This window comes from Triturus cristatus, chromosome 7 (genome assembly GCF_964204655.1).
Source record: "Triturus cristatus chromosome 7, aTriCri1.1, whole genome shotgun sequence".
Classification (NCBI taxonomy): domain Eukaryota; kingdom Metazoa; phylum Chordata; class Amphibia; order Caudata; family Salamandridae; genus Triturus; species Triturus cristatus.
In genome coordinates this window covers 762,640,150-762,657,817 of record NC_140590.1, presented here as the reverse complement: position 1 = coordinate 762,657,817, position 17,668 = coordinate 762,640,150, and the positions used below count along the sequence as shown (strand labels likewise).

Genomic DNA, 17,668 nt, shown 5'->3' with positions numbered 1-17,668 from the left:
GAGTATCGGCACTTGCAGCGCGCAGGTACTATGGGGTATCGAGCACTCAGACTTCAAACCAAGATTTACTGCCCCTTCTACTACCAGCATTTTATCTTTCTGGTTCGTTTAGGACCTGGCGGGGTATAGCTGGCCTTTGTATTCTGCGTAGCACAGCTGGGCCTGTTGATTTCCCCCCACCCCCTTCCCAACAGCCTTTAGATGGAAAAGTCTCATGCTGGCACGTTATGCTGCAGCCCATGTCTTGCCCACCTTTGGGAAAGCTTACCTGATTATTTTTTTTACCATATAAATGCTGCTACTAAATGAGTGCATGCTTTGTGTATGAAATTATAAATATGTATTGATGATTTTTTCCCTCAAGTTTGTGTAATGTATTCCAGTGTTTTATTTATTTTTCATTTCGCTTTCTTACATTGTAATTTTATGTTCCTGTCCTTTATGTAACTTCGGCTCTAGTTGGTATTTAAGAAGCAATTCGTTTTTTTGTGTGTAAACGCCAGTGTCTTTTATTTTTTATTTTTCTTCAAAATTTGATCTGTTTAATGCTGAGGTCCAGAGGGGCATCCGTGGCCTGTGTCCCGGTTGACTCACATGGTCTGTGATTAGCGTCATAAACGCATTAAAGTGCTGCCTAAGAGAAGCTCGAGGGAGGGCATATTAGTGATGCAATCAAAATAAAGGTCTAGCAGGGCGTAGTGTTGGAGAAACCCTAAACTAGAGAATAAAAGGGGCGTCTTTGCCTAGAAACAGGAGTGCGGGCCGGGGTGCATCGGTCTGCCACCCTTCCAGTGGTGACCTCCCGTGCCTTTGATCTCGCCCCTCGCCAGGAAGTGACGAAATGCGGGATTGTTCCGCCCTCGCGCAGAGTGAAACTCTCGAGTTTGCCAAATGGGACTGATTGGCTTTGAAATACTGAGCGCGCCCTGGGAGTAGATTGGGGTCAGAGCGGCCTCATTGTCACCCAAACAGCACTCGCCGGCCTCACCTGGATAAGACTCTTCCAGGAAGCCCTCCCCCCAGGACAAAGGGCCGCTGGTGTGAATGGCTCGCCCCGGGGGTGTTGTTTAAGCGGGACCCTACTATGGGCGGCATGGGAGGAGGTACTGGTGTTTGAGCCCTTTGTTCCCCAGGATATCTTATGCATGTGGAGAGACTCTGCTATTGAATTACCCGGAGTGTTTCACTGCTGGGGGAAGGGCCTGCAGAAACCTGAAGCTGGCCAGGTCTAACAGGACGAAACTTGGGCCTGGTGCCTGGCATGCCAGCACTTGGGGTTTCTGTCACGTGGCAGCTTGCCTCCTGCTACCCACCTGGTGTGCTTCCCATCACTTATTTGGATTGTCTGTAGCAGTTGACTTTAGAGCGGTACTTATGCCACCGGTGATTAGTTCGTGTCTGTCTGCAGAGTCAGCCGTGTTTACGGGTATTACCTGCAGTGTAAACTACATATGGGCGCTGCATTGTCTGCAGTGTGGAATGCAGTGTCGCAACATCCTTCAGTTTTCTCAAACCCAGCTGGCCTGGCAGCGCACCTGCTGTGCTCCTTTTTAATTCACTTGAGACAAAGTCTTATTGTTGGCTGGAGGCGGCCTCTGTAAAAAGGTATCTGAAGGCCAGTGGCGCTCACTGCAGACCGGCAGAGCCAAGGCGGAATCGGACACGAGTGACTCAATTAAACATACACTCACTCTCTTTATGCAGTCACAGGAGTGTTCTAACTTGGAGGACTGAACCAGGCCACTCGTGCTCTGTTCTGCTGCTTCCATGCCTTGTGTGTTCTGGCCCACGTCCTGGAGCTGCCCTAAGCAAAGGACCGTCGTCCCCTCCACCCCGTACACATGCAACATCAGATGCGCCCTGGATTATTGTAGGGCGCCACAGACCTCTTCAAGGATGCCCCGTGATGCCCTAGAATCAGCCCTGAATCCCAGGGCTTCACACCCGCAGTGTGGTCCAGGCAGGCTAGGTTAGCAGGGTTGGGGCCCGGTGATGGGGCTGTGGAAGGATGTGGTCTCGGCAGGTATTGGGTTTTTGTGTTTATATAGCGCGAACTTGACCCCCCGATTTGTGGGTGAAAGGTTCAGGGATAGGGTCGGTGTAAGTAGTAACCTGGAGGCGGCCACCCTGTTGTTCTAGGAGTGCGCTTCATAGGAGCATACTGGGAGGGGCTCGGACGTGTCCTGGGTCTGTCGTTCAAACGGAGGCCGTATCCAGGGGACTGCGCCCCTGAGGTGCCGCTCTGGCCTCGGTGCGCTTCTCACTGCAGCTTCGAACCGGTGAATTAATGACGGGAGCGGAGTACTCTGAGCTGGGGGAATTCACGGCTCCACTGAGCGCGCTCTTCTGCTGGGCACTGGAGCGTGGTCCGGGCGGTGGGAAGAAGCTGCCTGAAACGGCGGAGTGTCTAAGAATAGATGCATCACAGGTGCGGATCCCGGCGTGGCCAACGCACCCTTTCATACATCTTGGAAAGAAAACACACACCGCCGCCTTTCTCCGAGGCAGAGCAGAAATGCCTCGGAGAAAGGCAGCGTCCTTTTCGGATTCGGGGGCGTGTTTTGCTGTTATATCCTCTTGCCATTGGCTGGAGGAGATAATTAGACTTTCTGAAAAAAACACACCCCCCGATCCGAAAAGGACGGGGCCTGATCGGAGTGACGGGACCTCTTCTCCAATGGCTGGCCAGCATTCAAGAGGCCAGCCAATGGAGAACAGGGGAGAAGAGGGGCGGGTTCAAGCCCCTCTTCTCCAAGTCATTAAATCTCGGATCGAGACTGCGCAAGCGCAGCCTTCGAGCCGAGACCTAAAAAGGGTCATTTTTCACTGTGAAATTGTGGTGCGTCCACGTTGCATTTTGCGCCCTTTCCTGTCGCGGGCACTAGGCCTACCCACACAAGTGAGGTACCATTTTTATCGGGAGACTTGGGGTAATTCAGATTGTAGAGCAACTGTTATTACCTATTGACATTCGATGCATTTCTGCCTTCCAAATGAAAGACAATGAGTAAAAATAAGTCATTTTGAAAAATGACCGATAATTCTCATGCTAGTATGAGTATTCCCAATTTTGGAAATGTGCAACTATCTACTGTTTCTAAACTCTATATTTTGTTCCCATTTCAGAAATACATAGGTGTCTTTCATACCGATTTTACCATGTATACATTTTCCCATAATTGCTATATACTCGGTACATAATAAAAAAAACATTGCAAGTCGCTGCTCAGTTTTTGGCTCTGGGTTCGTCGGGTTCTTGGTGAACCTACAAGTCCTATATATCCCCACAACCAGTAAGGTCCAGCGGTTGTAACGATATATTGCTTTCAAAGAGCTGTCATAATTAGAAGTTACAGGTGAAAAAGTTGACACAAGTGGTTGTTTTTTTCAACTAATTTTCCATTTTTCCTATATTTAACTGTTAGGTTCTATAAAGAAACCTTGAAGGATCTACACAAATGACCCCTTGCTGCATTCAGAAATTTGTCTACTTTTCTAAAATATATAGCTTTCCAGGATCCATTAATGCTTTCATACCCATTTCTACCATTAACTGGAAGGAGGTTGAAAGCAAAAAAAATAGCAAAAATAGGCTATGTCCCAGAAAAATGCCAAAACTGTAAAAAAAAAAAAATGGTTTTCTGACAAAAGTCTGTCATTCCCTAAAAGTTGGGAAAATGGTGATTTCAGCCCCACAATCCCTTTTTTGATACCATTTGCAGGGAAAAAACCAGAAGCTTTCATTTGCAGTTTTTTCCCATTTTTCCCCCCAAAAACATAATTTAGCTGTATATTGTCTAATTTCTGGGTCCCCTCCAGGAGAATCCACAAACGCTGGGTACCTTTAGAATCCCATGATGTTGGAAGAAAAGGACGCAAATTTTGCATGAATACCTTATGTGGACAAAAAGTTACAGGGGCCTAAGCGCGAACTACCCCAAATAGCCAAAGAAAGGTTTGGTACTGGGGTGTTGTTGAGGCCTAGCAGCGAAGGGATTAACCCCTTGTATGCCCATGACGAGCTGGACTCGTCATGGAGCACAGTCGCTCTGTGCCCATGACGAGTCCAGCTCGTCATGAGGCATACCCTAGGGAATCCCTCTGGTGCGGGCACCAGAGGGATTCCCTTTCTGCCAAAATAGGCTCGGGAGCTGGGGAAGAGCTTCCCCAGCTCCCGAGCCCCCCACCCCACCCCCCCCCCTTTCACTGTAATGACGATTGGCGCGCACGTCGCGCCGACGTCATTACAGTGAAACTGAAACTGAAATGAGCCAAGAGGCTCATTTCAGTTTCACTTTCTACGTGCTCAAGGGGCTATCTCAGCCCCCTGAGCACGTAGAAAGACGGGAGAGGTATCATTGGAAAGGGGAGAATCTCCCCTTTCCAATGGTACCCCTCCCCATTGGATCCCTGCTTGGGGATCGCCACAGGAGGGCGATCCCCAAGCAGGGATCCACCCACTAGACACCAGGGAGGGGGGAGCGGCCCCTTGGGCAAGGGCCTTTGCTCCCCCCAAAGAATTTTGGCCAAATTTAGTCTTTTTGCCCCCCCGGGGGGGGGGGGGGGGGGGGCAAAAAGCCCACTAGACACCAGGGATTTTTTTTTAAAATACAAAATAGGGGTGGGGGCTGCCCAAAACGGGCTGGTCCATGCCCCCACCCCACCCCCAATTACTACAGTCTTTCTGCCCCCCCCCCGGGGGGCAGAAGGGGCATTGACCCCTAATCTGCCCCTTCGGGGGGGGCAGGAAGCCCACTAAAAACCAGGGATTCGTTTTTAGGTTTTTTTTTAGGGTGGGGGCTGCCCGCAACGGGCACGCCAATGCCCCCACCCACCCGCCACCACTACAGCCTTTCTGCTCCCCCTGGGGGTCAGATGGGGCATCGGCCCCTAATCTGCCCCTTCGGGGGGGGGGGGGGGTTAGAAAGCCCACTAAAAACCAGGGATTCGTTTTTAGTTTTTTTTAGGGTGGGGGCTGCCCGCAACGGGCACGCCAATGCCCCCACCCTCCCCCCCACACAAATGACAGTCTTTCTGCCCCCCAGGAGGCAGATGGGAGCTGTAGCCCCCAATCTGGCCCCCCTGGGGGGCGCAGAATGCCCACTAGAAACCATGGATTTTTTTGTTTTATTAGTGTTGGGGTAGGGGCTCCCCAAAATGGGCATGACAATACCCCACCCCATCCCACCCCCAGAGAAATTCCAATCTGTCTGCCCCCCCCGGAGGGCACATGGTGGCAGTGGCTCCTGATCTGCCCCCTGGGGGGGCAGAAAGCCCACTAGGCGCCAGCGAGTACGCCGGCTTTTTTTATGCGTGGGGGTGGGGGCTGCCCAAAATGGTCATACCAATGCCCCCACCCCCACAAAAAATAGCCACAGTCTTTCTGCCCCTTTAGGGGCATATCTGGATGAAACCCCCCCCCCCCGATTCCCCCCCAGGGCGGCAGATAGCCCACCGGGCTCCGAATATTTTTTAGCAATGTGCATACCTGTGGATTTGTGTCAGCCCAGTGATGCCACAACTTTCCCACACAAAAATGTGTGAAAAAGGTGATTTTGTTTCAGCTAAATTTGAGGTTTGCAGGGCATTCTGGGTAAGGAAACGTTGGGGGATCCACGCAAGCCATACCTCCCTGGAATCCCCCGGGTGTCTAGTTTTCAGAAATGTGTCGGTTTGGTAGGTTCCCCTAGGTGGCCGCCGAGCACCGGGCCAAAAACCCAGGTGACCCCCTTGCAAAACCAGGTCGTTTTGATCTAGGCAATTTTCATGTCGCCTCAATACGTTTTGGGCCCTTGCCTGTCGCGGGTACTTGGGCCTCCCACACAAGTGAGGCACCATTTTTACCGGGAGACCCGACGCTGGGTGGTGGGAAATTTGAGTGAGCCCGGTGATGCCACAACTTTCCCACACAAAAATGTGTGAAAAATGTGATTTATTTAGCTAAAATTGAGGTTTGCAGGGGATTCTGGGTAAGGAAACGTTGGGGGATCCACGCAAGCCGTACCTCCCTGGAAGCCCCCGGGTGTCTAGTTTTCGGAAATGTATGGGTTTGGTAGGTTTCCCTAGATGACCGCCGAGCACCGGGCCAAAAACCCAAGTGACCCCCCTTGCAAAACCAGGTGGTTTTGAGATCGGCAATTTTGATGTCGCCTCACTGCTTTTTGGGCCCTTGCCTGTCGCGGGTACTTGGGCCTCCCACACAAGTGAGGCACCATTTTTACCGGGAGACCCAGGGGGACGCTGGGTGGTTGGAAATTTGAGTGAGCCCGGTGATACCACAACTTTCCCACACAAAAATGTGTGAAAAATGTGATTTTTTTTAGCTAAAATTGAGGTTTGCAGGGGATTCTGGGTAAGGAAACGTTGAGGGATCCACGCAAGCCATACCTCCCTGGAAGCCCCCGGGTGTCTAGTTTTCAGAAATGTATGGGTTTGGTAGGTTTCCCTAGATGGTGGCCGAGCACCGGGCCAAAAACCCAAGTGACCCCCCTTGCAAAACCAGGTGGTTTTGAGATAGGCAATTTTGATGTCGCCTCACTGCGTTTTGGGCCCTTGCCTGTCGCGGGTACTTGGGCCTCCCACACAAGTGAGGCACCATTTTTACCGGGAGACCCGGGGGGAAGCTGGGTGGTGGGAAATTTGAGTGAGCCCGGTGATGCCACAACTTTCCCACACAAAAATGTGTGAAAAATTTGATTTTTTCAGCTAAAAATTGAGGTTTGCAGGGGATTCTCGGTAAGGAAACGTTGGGGGATCCACGCAAGCCATGCCTCCCTGGAAGCATACGGGTGTCTAGTTTTCAAAAATGTATAGGTTTGCTAGGTTTCCCAAGGTGCCCGCAGAGCTAGGGTTCAAAAACTACAGCTAGACATTTTGCCAAAAAAGGGTCATTTTTCAGTGCGAAATTGAGGTGTGACCACGTTGCGTTTTGCGCCGTTTCCTGTCACGGGCACTAGGCCGACCCACATAAGTGAGGTACCGTTTTTCTCGTAAGACTTTGGGGAACGCGGGGGGGGTGGAAATTTGTGGATCCACGCAGATTCCGGAACTTTCCACCACAGAAATGTGGGGAAAATGTGTTTTTTTGGTCAATTTTTTAGGTTTGCAAGGGATTCTGGGTAACAGACCCTGGTGGGAGGCAGTCAAGTCACCCCATGCTGGATTCCCCTGGGTGTCTAGTTTTCAAAAATGTATAGGTTTGCTAGGTTTCCCAAGGTGCCCGCAGAGCTAGGGTTCAAAAACTACAGCTAGACATTTTGCCAAAAAAGGGTCATTTTTCACTGCGAAATTGACATGTGACCACGTTGCGTTTTGCGCCGTTTCCTGTCGCGGGCATTAGGCCGACCCACACAAGTGAGGTACTGTTTTTCTCGTAAGGCTTTGGGGAACGTGGGGTGGATGGAAATTTGTGGATCCACGCAGATTCCGGAACTTTCCACCACAGAAATGTGGGGAAAATTAGTTTTTTTGGACAATTTTTTAGGTTTGCAAGGGATTCTGGGTAACAGACGCTGGTGGAGGCATTCAAGTCACCCCATCCTGGATTCCCCTGGGTGTCTAGTTTTCAAAAATGTATAGGTTTGCTAGGTTTCCCAAGGTGCCCGCAGAGCTAGGGTTCAAAAACTACAGCTAGATATTTTGCCAAAAAAGGGTAATTTTTCACTGTGAAATTGAGGTGTGACCACGTTGCGTTTTGTGCCGTTTCCTGTTGCGGGCACTAGGCCGACCCACACAAGTGAGGTACCGTTTTTCTCGTAAGACTTTGGGGAACGCAGGGTGGGTGGAAATTTGTGGATCCACGCAGATTCCGGAACTTTTCACCACAGAAATGTGGGGAAAATGTGTTTTTTTGGACAATTTTTTAGGTTTGCAAGGGGTTCTGGGTAACGGAACCTGGTGGGAGGCATCAAGTCACCCCATCCTGGATTCCCCTGGGGGTCTAGTTTTAAAAAATGTATAGGTTTGCCAGGTTTCCCAAGGTGCCCGCAGAGCTAGGGTTCAAAAACTAGAGCTAGGCACTTTGCCAAAAAAGGGTAAATTTTCACAGCAATATTGAGTTGTGACCATGTTGCGTTTTGCGCCGTTTCCTGTCGCGGGCACTATGCCTACCCACACAAGTGAGGTACCATTTTTATCGGGAGACTTAGGGTAATTCAGTTTTGTAAAGGAACTGTTATTATATATTGACTCTCGAGGCATTTCTTCCTTCCAAATGAAAGATATTGTGTAAAAAAAGAAGTCATTCTAAAAAATGACTGATAATTCTCATGCTAGTATGAGTATTCCCAATTTCAGAAATGTGCAAATATCTACTGTTTCTAAACTCTATATTTTGTTCCCATTTCAGAAATACATAGGTGTCTTTCATACCGATTTTTCCATGTACACATTTTTACAGAATAATTACTATATACCCGGTATATAATAAAAAACCATTGCAAGTTGCTGCTCAGTTTTTGGCTCTGGGTTCGTCGGGTTCTTGGTGAACCTACAAGTCCTATATATCCCCACAACCAGTAATGTCCAGCGGATGTAATGGTATATTGCTTTCAAAGAGCTGTCATAATTAGAAGAAGTTACAGGTGAAAACGTTGACACAAAAGGCTGATTTTCAATTTATCCTATATTTAACTGTTAGTTTCTATAAAAAAAACTTGATGGATCTACACAAATGACCCCTTGCTGAATTCAAAAGCACAAAAAATAGCAAAAATAGGCTATGTCCCAGAAAAATGCCAAAACTGTGTAAAAAATGTTGGGGTTCTGACAAAAGGCTGGTATCCCCGAAAAGCTGGGAAAATTGTGATTTCAACCCCACAAACCCTTTTTTGATAACATTTGCAGGGAAAAACCCAGATGCTTTCATTTGCAGCCCGTTTTTCCCATTTTTCCGAAAAAAACCAAAATGTTGCTGTATTTTGGCTCATTTCTGTGACCCCTCTAGGAGAATCCACAAACCCTGAGTACCTTTAGAATCCCCATGATGTTGGACGCAAATTTGATGTGGATACCTTATGTGATCAAAAAGTTACAGGGGCCGCAGCGCGCACTACCCCAAATAGCCAAAAAAGGGCGTGGCACAGGAGGGGAACAGGCCTGGCAGCGGAGGGGTTACCAAAAATAAATAAATAAACATCATTTGCAATGGCAATAGCTCAAACTTTTGGTATTGCGAGACCTATTGCATTGCAAATGCTTGTTGTTGAAGTGGTATGGATAGGACAGGATGGAGTCAGGGGTGGCGGGAGAGGGATGAACACTAGAGTGCTTTTCTATATGGAAGTTAAAATTTGCATAGTTGTAAAGATTACTATTGCGGATACGAACTGCATGCATGTATTTTTTTGGCACGTAGATATTGAGTGAATTGCCCAAAATCACAGGATGGTAAGCCTCCCACCGAGACTGGAACCTTCAAAGTTGTCCACTGGAGCTATTAAGCCACATCTGCTGTTCTTTGCTTAAAGTTGTTATTATCGAAAGTAAATCTTTACCGTAGGATAGATAAGAATAACACTAAAAACATTCCCAACGACAAAGGAACAAAGAAAATGTAGCTTTTCCCTAGGAAATAAAAAATAGCTTTTAAAATAGGACGAAGGCCACCTTGCCAGTATAAAACAATGTTTGTGAAAGCTGTGCCTACAAACGCTCCCTTACCGAGATAAATAAATACTGAGAGACACACTGCCTTTCAAATGACACAAAGGTACATGAATAACAAAAAAGTTTTACAACTAAAGCCTTAACAGCAATTCGCAAAATCCTACCAAGCAAATGAATTAAAAGATTACGAGACACCAGACCAAGGTTAAAAATAACAACTTTACCAACAACAAAAGAGGAAATAAAGTGTAGCTTCTTCCAAACCGATAAAAAATGCTTCCCAAAGAGCAGAGATACTACTTTGCTGAAAGCAAGCTATTATTTTAAAGCTTTGCCAACAAATGCTTCCTTTCCAATGTAAATAAATAATTAATAAGGAAAGACGCAGACTTTCAGTTGCCACAAAGGCAGAGAAATTCCATTAGGTACAAAGAAACAAACAGCTTTCAAAAGTGCACAGATGTTACCTTGCTGAAAGAAAGCAAAGTAGTTGAAAGTTTGTTCTACACACGCTCCATTTCCAAAATAAATAAATAATTGAGAAACATGCAGCCTTTCACCTGCCACAAAAGCACATAAACAGCAACATTTTCAAATAAAAGAATAGCTTTCAAAACAACACTAACGCTACCTTGCTGATATAAAGCAAAGTATTTTATCACGTTGCCTATACACGTTCCGTTTCCGACGTAAATACATAAATAATGAGAGGCATGCTGGATTTCTGTCCCCACAAAAGCGCATGTATAAATGTATAAACAAATACCGTTCAAAAGCGCACAAACGCAACCTTTCTGATACAAAACAACTTTTTTTAAAGCATTGCCTACACACGCTCCTTTTCAGCAGTGTTGTGAGGGTGCAGTGCCATAGGCTGTCACTAGGTGTCCCTAGAGACCTCTTTTGGCCACATATGGTACTGCACCCTGCAACATGGCTAGGGAAAGGATATGGAACAGCTGTGACAGCTTCCAACTGAGAAGCTAGGGATCCATGTTAAAGCCTGGTGTCAGCTCAACACTGACCGCATGGATAGGTGCGCTACATAAATAAAATTGACGAATTTAAAATAACATAAGAAATCAAAGTGCGCCACTAATTTTAAAATAACATAAGGATTCGAAAGTAATCTCGGTCGCGCAATGTGATGCAAGGGGGTGGGGGTAGACTGCATAAAAGAAACAGCAGTGGCCTCCTGTAGTCCGGTGATGGCTCTCCCCTTTTCCGACAGGTAGAAAGTCAAGAACACGGTCTAGTGTATGACAATAATGTCAACACGCTAACCCAATGACTGGTCGAATTAACAGCCCGGGCAAGGGTACAGGAGGCCTGTCCGACCCTGCACGATACATGAAGGAGGATCCAGAGAGCGGGCCGGAAGCGGAGGACAACGAGAAACACTGAAAAGGAAGAGGACGCCGAAGACCCAGCAGACAGACGGAGCAGAACCACTGGAGGAGGAAAAAGGCGTGAAGGACCAATGGACCATCGGGTAGCAGCGTAGCACCAAGAATTAACCCTAGACACTGCCTACAAGCCCAGTCGTCCAGGTAGACGCGGCGGCACCCTCAGCTGCGGTCCTGGAAGCTGCAGCCACAGGCAAGTCTCATGGGCTGGGGGCGACACTCCTGAGAAGGTTGAGAGAGGAATTAAGTGGGTAGTGGGCACAAGCATAACAAGCATTTACAATGCTATAGGTCTCGCAATTGCGAGTTTTTAACCTCTGGCATTGTAAAGGTTTAAAAAAGAAAGAGCGGGTTGTCCCTGAAGCGGGCACCGCGCTCAGCATGCACATACAACAACAAAAAAAGCAGCCGCTATTGTCAATAAACTAAATAGTGCTCACCCACTAGATAAAGCATGCCATGTAACAAGCAAAGTAAAAGGTCCAGTCCTTATGGGCGGTAACAAATGGAAACAAGGCGGTACCAAGGCGGGACTAACAAGCCTCATAATGAATCGGAAGCCCGCGTTTACCAATTACACAAGCCAATTACAAATATGGGAGGAGAGTGGGAGGGGCTTTCACAGCATGTGCTATTACAGCATGCCTCGCAGAGCATACGCGCTGCCGTTAGGCTTGACCTACAAATCGGACACTGAACAGTTCACATCTGGTAAGCGGGTTGAAAAGAGCACATATTTCCTTTTAGAATACACTGGTGTATGGTGAAGGGAGATTAAATAAAATATATAGAAATACTGACCGTTGTTTTACATCTTGCTTTTGAGGACCGCGGGGAAGCCTGTTGGCCTGGAGGAGGTGGGAACCAAGCACTGGTTGTAGACCGCCAAAGGTCCACGGGAACATACGGGATGGGAGTTGAAAGGCACAAGGAGGGACAGCCTTGAACTTTCAGGCAAGCCTGTACTGAAGGAATGTAAGGAAAGGGGAATTGAAAGTCATAAGGAAAAATAGTCTTGAATCTTCAAGTAACCCCTATAATAAAGGAGTGTTAACCTTGAGCACTGTTGTGTGTCAGCCTGTCCTTCATTAACGCCAAATGTACCCCTCCAAGGGATGGTCGGGGCCTGTGAGCAGTGTTGTGGGAGAGGTGAGGGGGAGGCACACAGCAAGCAAATCAAACGACCGATGTTAATCACTGAACAAGTAAAAAGAACAGTTAACGAAAGAGACAGGCCAACTAAGTATAAATAATCTGAACATTAAAAACACATGTAAGAGGACCAGTCCTAATGGGAGGTTACAAAATTCCAAAAGAAGGACTTATAAGTGTATTGACCAATGAAAAGCCAGCATTTCTAAAGGACAGCAAGAGGAACTAATGAAAAAGATGGGAGTTTTTTCAAGCCCATATCCAGATACTGCATGTCGAGAAGAGACAACACATGCGCTGCCTAGGCGGGACCTGAAAAATAGGAAACTTCAAGACACACGCACGCCACTCAGAACTGGTCCACACCTGACAAGCAATGTCCCATTTATAGTAGTGTCAACCTATTCATGAACATTCATTGTGTAACGGTATCCCAGAGATATATCTAGCACAAAAGGAGCAGAGTACTGATCTGCCAAGTGCCTTTAGATCAAATTAGTTCCAGGAGGGCCGGATCCATGTCAGGTTTTTATGAACTCCACATACAATAAATTTACATACATTTTCAAACTAACTAATTTACCTAGTTGAAGCAGTGTGAAAATGTGGCATGGATTGTGCTCTCCTAGACCAAAATTGGACACCTGTGCCTTAGCCTATGCTTACTCTTTTGTCCGTCTGCACCACCTTATTCATCTATCACTTTCCTCTCTTGTGCCATATTCAGCGCCATCTAGAGTTCCATGAACTGCAGTTTGCACATGCTCAGTATTTCTGCGGTGGAGCAGAGTAATTTGAGTTTATTGATGAGTAGGCATTTATATGACAGTAGGCATGAATATAATGCTAGTAATCATAAACTGTCGCAGCCAGACATCAGGTGCTATGCCGACCCCCCCTCCATTCTTACTTGCCAAAAACAGATGCCTGTCAACTGATGCATTCTGACTGGAAGAGAAGAGCCCTTTCTAATGCACAACTAAAGCCCTTGGTGCATTTTCGAACCAGGCGCGGCTGAAATAATGACTTTTTATTCATCAAATTAGGACGTATTTTTTATTAAAACAGTTTATGCAAAATATAAAAGGTATTTGTAACACTGATTGCACTCTCCTCCCATGAGATTACTTTATAGGAGAAATGGCTGGCACAAGGGTGAGGCACAGAGCAGATGGTCCAACAGTTCTCCAGACACTGACCCCGCCTGCTGCAAGTTCAAGTCTGAGAACGAAAGAAGTATGGACAGCATTACACCGTGAGAGAGAAAGTCCATCCTCAGTCAACGATCAGAGGTGAGCAGGGAGAATGTCAGCCGTGCTAATCCCAGCATGCACTGCAGCATAATGTCAGTCATTAGAAAAGAATCACTGGCCCAGTCCTGCTGTTGCATTGTGTAGCTTGGATACAAAGTGTTGGCAAGGTCCTAGTACCACCATAACCTCTGTCATAGCCGGTCAGATGTGCCAAGCACACTACCCTTTTCCAAGGCATATGCCAGTGTGTCATCATAAGGTTTCTACCCATTTCCAGTGCATGAACTAGTGGGGTACCCCCTACATGCTAATCGTGTCCTGGGGTAACCTGAAGGGTTTTGTCCGGGATGTTACTGGCTTCTAAGGCATGGTATACTAAAGATGCTACCCAGCTCCAGGATGTGAGCCAGTAGTTGAGTGGTGCCCAAGATGATTGGCATGACATTTCCAGAATGCTGCTCATCTCATATAGGGAGCCAGCAAGTATGTCCAAGACGTTCCCCGCCTCCTGGTGGTTAAGGGCCTGTCTGGAATACTGTCCATCTCTTGGGTCTAATATAAATCACACACGCCAAAAAAAAAGCACGTGGCATTTGATATCCTTGCCTTATCAATGCATGTTGGTCATTCCTGAGGAGAAAAAAGAAAATGCCTTTAATTCAGACTCATGAGCATTTTATGTTTTGGCACAAGTTTATCATGAGAACCACTGCTGAAGACTCCCAAACCACAACAAGAGAAGAAAACCACAAACCAGTCTACCAAGGCCAGCCTGCTGACACCCTTTGAGTTGTACTGTGTGATAGGAAAAAAGTGAATTTAAGGCCAACAACCAAACATTTTCGAAAATCTTCCCTTCACCGTTCTCCTTTTGGGATTTTTGTTTTATCTTTTGTGTGGACAATGCCCTTCCCTCCTGCATCCTCAGTCTACCACCTCATAAATGTCTCATCAAGTGCACCTCATGTCACACCATTAGGATCTATTGATGCTCTACTCCCATCTCTACCTCTGACACAGCCTCAATGCGCTGCCCCCAGGGAAGGTCCTTCATAAACCAATTGAAGTTTTGTGGCATGAGTTAAAGGCAGGAAATTATACAAGACCTGTGTATTTACCGTGCTCATTTGTACATCTCCCCTCACTGTATGGTTAGGTTTGAACTGTCTCAGGAATTTGTAGAAATGACAGAATCCAAGAAAGTGGAAATTTGTACCAAAATCATTCTTTTGCCCCTTTTCCGCTGCGGTAAAATGGTATGTTCAGCTCTTGCTTTCAGGGTTACCTTTTGACGCAGCACAGATCTCTGGGACACCATTGAATTGACCAATCCCATATAACAATAGCAATACAGAGAAATGCGCTTTGTACTGCACGCCCCTCACTGACCATTTCAGACGACAGCGGATCTGAGGATTATACAGCCGTTTTCAAAGGTATAAAACGTATGGCCTGCACTAGAAAGATAGGTGGGAGCTTCCATCAAAAAAGTCTATGACCCCCTCCCATCTGTTTTAAAGCCAAGCTGCTAAGCCCTATTTCAGAGAGAGAAGGGCTGCCTGATGCCACTAATGACCTGGGGTGCCTTCAGGCTTCAGATCAAAAATCCATGCGTCTACAAGGCAAATTATGCTAAATCTGTTACTTTGCATATTTCTGTATTTATTCAGTATATATTTATGGACTTACTGCAGTTTGTGCCGGCATCTTGAGTGTCTATTTTTAAGGAAACTACTGGGATTGCCATTTATGTTCAAATGGGGTTTGGAAGTTGGAAATCTATCCCTTTGACTGCTTTCCTGGTGCAATATAGAAAGGGTATTTTCAGAGTAGACAACACTGAATCTCAGTTTGTTGACCAGGAGGTACAAAATGAGGCGGTATGGAACTGTCTGATCCCCTGTCAGTTCTGTGAGACTAGAGACCCGCGTCACAATTTCAGCGTAACCAGGATTTCTTCATGTTTTAACCCTCCTCATACTATGCCTCATGAGGCTCTTCTGGAGTCTCCCTTCTTCACTACTGCCTAACCAGGTTCTCTTGATGCCTCCTCTTCACACAACACTGTTCTCTCCATGCTCTGTTGAACCTTCACACTTGCATGCAGCACTTCACCAAGCTCTCTAAACACCTCCCCCTTTCCCTTCACACTGTTCCTCAGACTCTCTGGCACACACACTGCCACAATATTCCTCACCATGCTGTCTTGACGCTTCGTGCCCCGCTGTAGTTTGCTTTTCCTCTTACTGTAGATAACATGGAGTTTGCTGATGAGGAACTTCTTGTCCTCCCCTTCCTGTAGGAGCATAGAGTAGAACATTTAGAACCAGAGAAGAGCATGCTGGGAAATGGATGCTTTCCTTAATAGAGAAAACAACACACAGTGAAACCCTCAAGCTGAGAAGCCCTGGAAGAAGGGGACTTGTTCTTGGACCTCTTGGATCGCCTTCATGTTCTGCACAATGTACTGTGCCTGATCCACAGACAAAGCAGATAATCTACACGCATATATTTACACATACCTACTTTCTGGGACTCACAGAAGTTTTCAGGAATCTACACAGAAAGATGCGCCAGGTGCAGCTTCCATGCAGATTTCGGGGAAAGCCAAATGACTTTCCCATTGGTATCCTACTCTGGCTGCACAGAGCTTTTCATAGCAGAGAACTCCACAGAGAGCGGGTGGGATACACTGTGCAGATGCTCCCCTTTCTCCATGGGAACTATTTTCCCTGTGGAGAAACCGATTCCCCTACACCGCCACCAAATCTAGGAGTGATTCACTCCCTTTCCACCCTGGAAGTGGATATATGCCAGCAGCGTACTGGAGTAGGGCAACACCTTTCCAGGCTTGAAAAAGGAATAAGAGGAGTCTGTGAATGCCCAAGTTGTGTGAGGGCTTTTCTAAACTTCTAATGCTAACCATGTCTTCAAATGCCAAGGAAGGCCTATACTAACAACATCCCTTGAGTGGGATTTACGGGTGTAGAGAACTCTGCATCTATAAACTGACTTACATCTTCCATGAAAAAGATACATTTGATCTATAACTTAATGTTTACAGCCATATTTATCTTGTGAATAATGCCCTCCAACTCTTTAGCAGCCTAGCTCTAGTTACCTCACACAATGTAAAGCTATTCTTTACAATGCAACAGTGAATGCAATTGTGACTTTTGGACCAGTTTGCTGTGTGATGAAGTACCACTCAACCTTAGCTAAATAATATTGAAGTTCCCCAATCTCAATGGAATGGAAGGGTGATACTCTGATCCACATGTAGGGAGCAGGTATTCCAGCCCCAAGTATAGTGCGTGATCCTCAATCTCAATGGAATGGAAGGGTGATACTCTGATCCACATGTAGGGGAGCGGTTATTCCAGCCCCAAGTATAGTGCGAGATCCTCAATCTCAATGGAATGGAAGGGTGATACTCTGATCCACATGTAGGGGGGCAGGTATTCCAGCCCTAAACACAGCATGAGATCCTCAATCTCAAAGGGACTGGAAGGGTGATACTCTGATCCACATGTAGGGGAGCAGGTATTCCAGCCCTAAACACAGCATGAGATCCTCAATCTCAAAGGGACTGGAAGGGTGATACTCTGATCCACATGTAGGGGGGCAGGTATTCCAGCCCTAAGTATAGTATGGGCTCTTATAATACCCGAACTGGAATACCAAAAACAAAGTGAAAAGAAAAGATTGATTGTATGCCCAGATGAGTCAATGCTCAAAAGTGCTGTGAGCTGTTGCAGCTGACCCTCCTACTAACCCCCAATATCTACCCCCTCTCCATTATGTAATGCCTGGTACAGAAGAACAATAACTTTGGAGGGTTTCTTTCTCCAGGGAGATGTAGGCTTCTATGGATAGAGCTTAATGGCCAGCGCTATGCCTACTCCCTCTCGGGAAATGAAAAATGGAACAAACTCCAGAATGGGAGTCAGAACCCAACTAACACAGAGTCTAAATTTATAAGGACTTTAGACAGATTTTCTGTCTTGGTGCACATGAAAGGTATTGTGTGATTAATCTGGGATGTGCATTTTCTGTAGTCACTTTCTTTGTAATTATTCAATGGGGTTATATAAACACTAATTTCCACATAATCTAGTGTTTCAATTTAATCCTGTGAGTAGGTCCTGAATCAGGAAGGAAAATGGTTAGTTGCTAAGAATGCTGGTACCTATGATTGAGGAAGCTTGGTGCAAATTGTTTTCTCATTCACAAGGGGTGGAGTGGTTCCTT

The 17,668-nt window shown here is 46.6% G+C and overlaps 1 protein-coding gene across 3 annotated transcripts in view; it reads right to left on the bottom strand.

Annotated features, from left to right (window-relative positions):
- Positions 1-13,206: 13,206 nt before the first annotated feature.
- TMC6 (transmembrane channel like 6) overlaps positions 13,207-17,668 on the bottom strand; it is a 340,145-nt gene continuing 335,683 nt past the window's right edge. For all 3 annotated transcript variants that reach the window (XM_085617505.1, XM_085617502.1, XM_085617503.1), the window contains exons 20-21: positions 15,615-15,713; positions 13,207-14,047 (exon numbers count right to left, since the gene is read on the bottom strand). In XM_085617505.1, coding sequence (XP_085473631.1) covers positions 14,042-14,047; positions 15,615-15,713 — 105 coding nt within the window. In that variant the 3' untranslated portion in view covers positions 13,207-14,041. The remainder of the gene's footprint in view (positions 14,048-15,614; positions 15,714-17,668) is intronic.